The sequence below is a fragment of the Rattus rattus genome, chromosome 6 (genome assembly GCF_011064425.1).
Source record: "Rattus rattus isolate New Zealand chromosome 6, Rrattus_CSIRO_v1, whole genome shotgun sequence".
Taxonomy (NCBI): Eukaryota; Metazoa; Chordata; class Mammalia; order Rodentia; family Muridae; genus Rattus; species Rattus rattus.
In genome coordinates, this window is record NC_046159.1 from 54,772,457 (window position 1) to 54,779,859 (window position 7,403).

The following is a 7,403-nucleotide window of genomic DNA, read 5'->3' on the forward strand; positions in this document are numbered from 1 at the left end:
GAGCTTGAGACAGCTGGTTATGTTGTGTTTGCAGTTACGAAGCAGAGAGAGGTGAGCGCTGGTGCTCAGCTTGCTTTCTCCTTTTTATTCAGTCCGGCAGCCTAGCTTGGACCCACCCACACCAGAGGGGGTCTTCCCACCTCAGAGTTTTCTGGAAAGACCCTATGGACATACCTAGAGGTGTGTTTTGATTCTAAATCCACTCAAGTGGACAAGAAAGATCAGCCCTCACAGACACTCCTGCAACTCTGTCTCAGTTCCATCACTGACTCGCCTATGCTTGTTTGGCTGTGGACTGCTACTGTGGCTCTGTCTGGTTTTCTTTATTGAACTATTTCATCTTAGTTGGGGAATTGATGGCTTCTAATTTTGCTATTATGATAAGTGATATTTTCTCATCAGGGACTCTTTCTGGGCCATTGGCTAATGATTCAAGGACAGCAGGCTTAACGTATGTGACTAGATCTGAGTTGCATTTCTCTACCTCTAATGTCTTCTGCATATTAGAGTCCCAGGATGACTTGGTTGCAAGTCACTATAAGGTGACTCCTCACCTGGCAGTTGTTTCTTGCTCAAAGCATCTTAGGAAGGCCAGGAATTTTAGAATTTTCATTAGTTTTTTGAGTCCTGTCAATTTCTTGAAGTTTCATGACTTTTTGGCCTCAGTCCTCTCTCCAGGAGGGGTCTTTCTTTTAGTAGAATGTGAATACATAGCAACAAATTATAAAACATGTGGTATGTTAGAGAATATGAAATAGGGAGAGATCTGGGGCGGTAAATAAAGAAAAGGGGTACCAGGGACTGCTGGGGTCTAGGTAGATGTGGGCGGATGGGCTCAGGGAACAGCCTCAGAAAGAAGCTGGCACCGGCCTGGGGACATCTTCAGATCTGGTGCAACCATCTCATAAGGAAAAGGCAGGTCAATTTGAAAGGTGACTTCCAGTTAGCATGCATGTCCTTCCTGTCAGTGGTTGGAGTGGCTTGCCCTAAGTGTATAAGCCTTAAGGTCCAATTTTTCTCCCCATCTTCCCAAAAACACTTGTCTAAATTGTCTATTACTCTCCTACAGGAAAAGTTATTGGGTTTGATGTCACTGCCAACCAAAGAACAGTTTGAAGAACTAAAAAAGAAAAGGAAGCAGGACCTGGAGCAGAAGAGGACCATGGAGCGACAGGTGCCTGGGGCTCAGGCACCTAGTGGCTTCGGCTTCCCTGCTCTCATACCCTACCCCTTGGCTGCTAAGTCTCTTCATCGCAAGCTGGCTTCTGTTATGGCCTTAGAAAACAGTTGTTTTCCCACTGAGTCCTAGTTTTATTTAGTATTTCTGTTGATGCTCTCCTGTCTAGACCATTACAGGGACGGCAGTTTTCCCTCTGTTAGGCTTGCAGGCCAGTCCAGGAATACATACTGTTAGACAATAGAGGTGCAGTAGTGCATGCCTGTATCCCGGACCTCAAGAAGCTGAGACAAGAAGGTTTTAAGTTCTGGACCAGTTTGTGCTACATAGTGAGGCTATATCTTTTAAAGAAAATGAGGGGGTTGGAGATTTAGCTCAGTGGTAGAGCGCTTGCCCTAGGAAGCACAAGGCCCTGGGTTCGGTCCCCAGCTCGAAAAAAGAACCAAAAAAAAAAAAAAAAAAAAAAAATGAGGGTGCTGTTTTTATACTTCAGGAATAGAATACTTGCTTAGCATGCTTAAAGCACCCTGGGTTCTAGCCCCAGTACTACAAAACCCAAAATGAAAACATAAAGCAGTGTGTTTATTTTAGTATTGTCTGAAATTCTAACCTTGATGGAGATAAGGGTGTCAGTCATTGGAAGTTTAAGGAAAGTATACAGTTGATGAAACTAAGAGGGAAAGAATCTTTTCAACTCACATTGCTTTATTGTTGAAATCTAAGCCTGTCCTTGTTTCAGCAGTTGAATTATCTTAGTATTGCTGAGACCATAGAGGGTAGCAGACAGGGAAGGCTGCTGTCTTAGTGACCATGGTGACCCTGGTGATGTGTGATGTCTCTGCAGGCTGCTCTGGAGTCCCGACGGAAGCTTGAGGAAAGGCAGAGTGGTTTGGCATCTCATACAGCCAATGGGGACATGAGGTCTCTTCAAGGCATACCTGCCCCCTTGCGAAAGGCCGAGGGCTGGCTCCCACTGTCAGAAGGTCAGGGACAGAGTGAAGACCCTGACCCTCTCCTTCAGCAGATCTATAACATTACATCGTTCATCAGGCAGGCCAAGGCTGCAGGCCGCACAGATGAGGTGCGCACACTTCAAGAGAACCTGCGGCAGCTGCAGGATGAGTATGACCAGCAGCAGACTGAGAAGGCCATCGAGCTGTCCCGGAGGCAGGCTGAGGAGGAGGAGCTACAGCGGGAGCAGTTACAGATGCTCCGCCAGCGGGAGCTGGAACGAGAAGAAGAGCAGTTCCTGGCAGCATCTCTGCAAACACGGACTCGTGTTCTAGAACTCCGAGAAGTTTTACCCTTCCAGTCGGAGCCCAGCCGAGGGCCTCACACTGATCTTGCCTATTCCTTAGATGAGGACTCCTCCCCAGTTCAGAGCAGCACAGCTCCTGATATCCTTTCACCTGGCTCAGCTCTAGCACCCATCCATGTGTGGTCTGGGTCCCCAGCCCTTAGCCAAGAATTACTCCTTCAGAGCACCATATCACAGCCAAGTAGTAAGACCTCTCTCAACCCGTTTGATGAAGAAGACCTCTCCAGCCCTACAGAGGGTGCTGTCAGCCCTGCTGCTGTAGAGGCTTTCCAAGGCCCTCCAGCTGCTGTCACCAAAGAATACAATCCTTTTGAGGAAGATGCTGAGGAAGAGGAGGTGGCAGAGTTGGGGGCAGGGAATCCCTTCACTGACCCAGACAGTCCAGCACCCAACCCCTTTGATGAGGATGAGCATCCCAGGTCTGCCAGTCCAGCCGCCCCTGGAAACCCTTTTGAAGAGTGTCCATGCACCAACCCCTTTGAGGTAGACAGTGATAGTGGCATGGAGGCTGAGGAACACATTGAGGAGGAGCTGCTCCTGCAGCAAATTGACAACATCAAGGCTTACATCTTTGATGCCAAGCAGTGTGGTCGAATGGATGAGGTTGAGGTTCTGACGGAGAACCTCCGGGAGCTGAAGTGCACCCTGGCTAAGCAGAAGGGGGCCCCTAACTGACAGCAGTGGGCAGGAACTGGGCAGAGTCTTTGGTAGCATGATATCAAGTGGGAGGAGGAGATGGGCAGGCGCCTGAAACGCACACAGGTGGGAGCTGGAAACAGTAGTCTCTTGCTGTGCACTTTGAGACATTTCCACTATAGTTGAACAAGAACAGGAAAAAAATTGGCATTATTTGCTGGTTTTTCTGTATTTCTTTTAATGAAGTGTTCCCTTTTCAGGGGACTTTACCATTTTATTTATTGAGATACAGAGCTGGGCCAAGGCAGAAATGGCTCCTGGGTACCTCTTAGTCCATTTTCTGCTGACTGTTCTTGGTCATTATGCAGTATTATAGGGAAGCCCTTAACAGACCCCTTCCTCTAGCCAAGATAGGCAGGGGCTCTAGCAGGAGTCTGTCCTGACTTGGTTGCTCCCTTTCAGCACCTCCCTGCTTGGACTATCTCCTGGACACTTAGGGAGATGCTGTGTGAAGGCAGAGTCTAGACCCAGTGGGCACCAGTGCCTCTTTTTACAGATGGCAGGAATGTTGCCAGTGTTGTCCCCTCCCAGTTAAAGGAAGTAAAGTTCCCAAGTGTGAGGGTGGTGGGGTGGTGGGGTGGTAGTGTCAGTGTGAGCTTGATTATGAGACAGTAGTGATCAACTTCTTGGTGGATGTTATGGTTTGGAAGAACTTTCTACTTGTGCAGTTGACAGCCCCTGGGGTTTGATAGAACGACAACTATATAGGTCACATTCAAGGTCCTGTTGACTTGGGAATTGTGACTGGTAAGTTTCTGTGGAGTATTAGTAGGTGATGGAACACTTCTGAGTCAGGAGATAAATTCTAGTAACTTCCAAGGCCCTCAAGTCAGCCTTCTTCCATGTGGTTCATTCTGGAAACTGGTAAGGTGTTATTTTACTACTTCGAGTACTAAAAAACAGAAATATTTGAGGCATAGCCTGAGATCATTCCACAGCCCTGAAGTACTTGAACTCTTGATAGAAGACAGAAAGGGAAGTTATGTAGCTTAGTACTTTGGTTTACAGGAACAGGTCAGTTGACAGATGACCTTGTAAGATCCTTGGTGTGCTCAGCTCTGGGTCATTTCTTTAGTTAATGGACAATAACTGTCTACTAGTCACTTTCCCTTTAGCTAACTCTGGGCCGTGCCTTTTGTTCGCTACTGGTGTGCAAGCTCAAATTCTTCTCTCACATTCTGGTGAAGATCTGTCTTGGTGGTAAGAATACCATGTGGGTGCAAAGATCTCTATTTTGGCAGCTTTAATCCCAATTCATTAGTACCTGTTGGGGCTTTGGCTGGATAGAAAGCCCACTTGGAGAGGAAGGGTAAGAACTCTTTGGGGTTCTGGAAGGTAAGCAGCCTGGCATCGTATGTTACCTGGGGCTGGCTTCCCCTCTTTCTAAAGCCTAGTCTCCAGGCATGCCCAGCACATCACCCTGCTTCATCTGCTTCTGTCTGATGGAAAAGGAGGCAGCTCTAACATAAGGATGAAGCTGAATACTGGTTTTCACCATTACTTTTCCTGACACAGATCAGGTGCTCAAGGTGGTTCAACTGCAGACATTGCTTTTCTTATAAGAATGGCTTTCTTAATTAGCTAGTGACTCATTAAATGTACTCCTTTCTGGAAATCACTCTAGATAGCAGTCTAACAGAGCATGGGGAAAACAGATGCTTTTCAACAGCCATTTTTTAAATCCCGATTGAATTTTAAACCAAGTGAACTCAGATTCCAGAGGTTTAACTGAGTTTCTTATTGAATTCCTCTTTGATCATATTCTGAAAGTCAGAGACATAACAAGAGAGACATGTCTACCCATTGGCTGTATCACTTCCCAGAATTCCTACAGGTCAGTTGGTTTGCAGAGGGTGTTTGGCCTGTGAGTGAACCACAGTGCCAGCTTCTTACCTTGGGTGAATATTTCATGATTCCCAAGGTCCCAAGCTCCACCTCAGCAGTGAAGGAGCACATCCTTGATAAGGTATTGGCAGATCCCTTAGGTGTAGGTCCTGTTCACAGTGGAAGGGCTTCTTGCTTTGTTCCCTTCTAACACACTAAGGAACTGGAGCCTCACTCATTGCACTTACCACACATCATGTCTTTGTTGTCAGATGTTAAAACATCTTTCTAAGTCATCATGAGCCATGTTGCATAGCAGTGCCATGCAGTTCAAATTGTGGAATTGGCCTCTGGACAAGGTCAGACTAGAGGAGCACGGTGTTCTGGTAATCATGATGACTGTCAGCAAGATGGTCATTGACGCGCATGCACTACACTGGGGCCTTGTATCAGAGGCTTTTATTAAAAAAATATCATTTATGTGAGGCTTTTATTAAAAAAAAAATAACATGTTCATGGCTGGGCTTGTGTGTGCTTAAAACGTCCCTCCACTGCCTTTTGTAGTGTGTGTGTGTGTGTGTGTGTGTGTGTGTGTGTGTGTGTGTGTGTGTGTGTGTGTGTGTGTGTGTGTGTGTGTGTGCACATGGAGGCCAGAGGACAACCTTGGATATTAGTCCTAGGAAAGCTGTCTGCATTCTTTTAGGCAGGGTTTCTCATCCTTGGCTCCAGCTTTGCCAACAGGCCCGTGGTATGTTGTTTGACAGAGGACAGGTTGGACACTTACAACTCACTTTGCCATCATTATCTAGGTGGGTTTGGGTTGGCTCAGGAGTGGTGAAGAGGGAAGGGCTTAGCTACTATATAGACCAAAGAGACAGCATGAACAATCTGGAAAGAAGTTGGGTACAGCTAGCTGGGTTTCTACAGTGACTTCATCTGGGCCTGGAGCCCGAGGAGGGGCCTCATATCCAGTGCTTATGGTGGGGTGGGTCGGAGTTCACTATGATGGAAGTCATCATTGAATCTTTCTAACAAGCAGAGTTGTACTTCTGGGACCCTGCCCAGGTCTGTTTGATTTGGGACACCAAACTGTTTGTGTAAGATACTGGGTTTTTCCTGTGGGTGCAGTATCATCTGTGACTAGACTTTAAAACCTGCAGCCTCCTCAGAAGCCTAGCAGAACTTTAATCACTTCAGAATTTTAGTTTAGCACTTTAGATTTTAGTTGTGATATTTTTTGGAAGTTATCAGTCTTCTTACAAGCAGCAACTGGTTTGAATAAAAACCAATAACCTGGGGCTGGGGATTTAGCTCAGTGGTAGGCGCTTGCCTAGGAAGCGCAAGGCCCTGGGTTGGTCCCAGCTCGAAAAAAAAAGAACCAAAAAAAAAAAAAAAAAAACCAATAACCTTTCTTGGAGTCATTAGGGAACTGATTTGCAGGGCTCACTTTCCTCCCAGCACTTGCAGTGGTGAGTTCAGAGTAAGCCAAGACCTGATAGCTACAGCAGAAGCCACGACTAGTAGGAAAAGCAGGAGTAACTTTGGGTTTTGTTATTGGGCTGTGACTGAGGATAGGGCCTTGAACATACTAGGCATATGATCTACTACTGAGTTATATTGCTAGCTTTTTATTCTTCAGACAGGGTTGAGTTTGAATTCAGTGTAACCCATGCGGGCCTTGAACTTGTGATCCTTCTGCTTCAGTCTCCAGAGCTTCTGGAATCACATGTTTGCATGACCAAGACTGGCACATAGCCTTGACGAGTCCTGGATGCTGACTGTCCGCTAGGCACAGTGAGGGCCTGCTTCCTACAAAGGCGGTTCCTTGTTGGTTCTAATGGTGAGCACTGAGAAGGCTCCTCCTATAGCCGGGGCAGAAGAATTTTGTAACAAAAGTATCGTAGTAAAGCCTTCTACAAATGAAGAGACTTCACCAAACCTACTTATTTGGGCAAAAATATTGCCGCCACCCAGTTCCCTTTTGCCTTCTTTGTCTGCCTTCTTTGTCTGAGGGAGAAGTATGAAATTAAGAAACACATTCAGGTCATGGCTTGAGACAGCCTAAGATCATAGAATCCAACCCTCTTTACCTTATATTCCCCTAGGGCTCCAGGATAGATAGTAAGAGGATCACAGCTGCAAGAGACTGCAGAGGAGGACCCAGGAACTGCAAGCTTCTGATATCTATTCCTACAGCAAACAGTCCTCACACTAGAGACTTCAGCACCTTAGTTTCTACTCCCCACATAGCCAGTGACTCAAAATGGTTAGAAGCGTTCTAAAAGGTAAGCAAGTGACACTAGACTCATGCCGGAATTACCAGACAGTAAATTTAACTGCAGGTTATGCATTACAGAGACTAATATGAATAAACAATGTGTAAGAACA

The 7,403-nt window shown here is 46.3% G+C and overlaps 1 protein-coding gene and 1 long non-coding RNA gene across 4 annotated transcripts in view; both read left to right on the forward strand.

Annotated features, from left to right (window-relative positions):
• The window catches only part of Rbsn (rabenosyn, RAB effector), a 28,887-nt gene extending 23,356 nt beyond the window's left edge, over window positions 1-5,531 (forward strand). For all 3 annotated transcript variants that reach the window (XM_032906067.1, XM_032906066.1, XM_032906065.1), the window contains exons 11-12: window positions 1,070-1,174; window positions 2,022-5,531. In XM_032906067.1, coding sequence (XP_032761958.1) covers window positions 1,070-1,174; window positions 2,022-3,170 — 1,254 coding nt within the window. In that variant the 3' untranslated portion in view covers window positions 3,171-5,531. The remainder of the gene's footprint in view (window positions 1-1,069; window positions 1,175-2,021) is intronic.
• Window positions 5,532-6,411: 880 nt separating this feature from the next.
• On the forward strand, window positions 6,412-7,403 carry LOC116903489. Its single transcript, XR_004388280.1, has 2 exons — window positions 6,412-6,855; window positions 7,121-7,403. It is a non-coding gene; the product is annotated as an uncharacterized LOC116903489 (long non-coding RNA).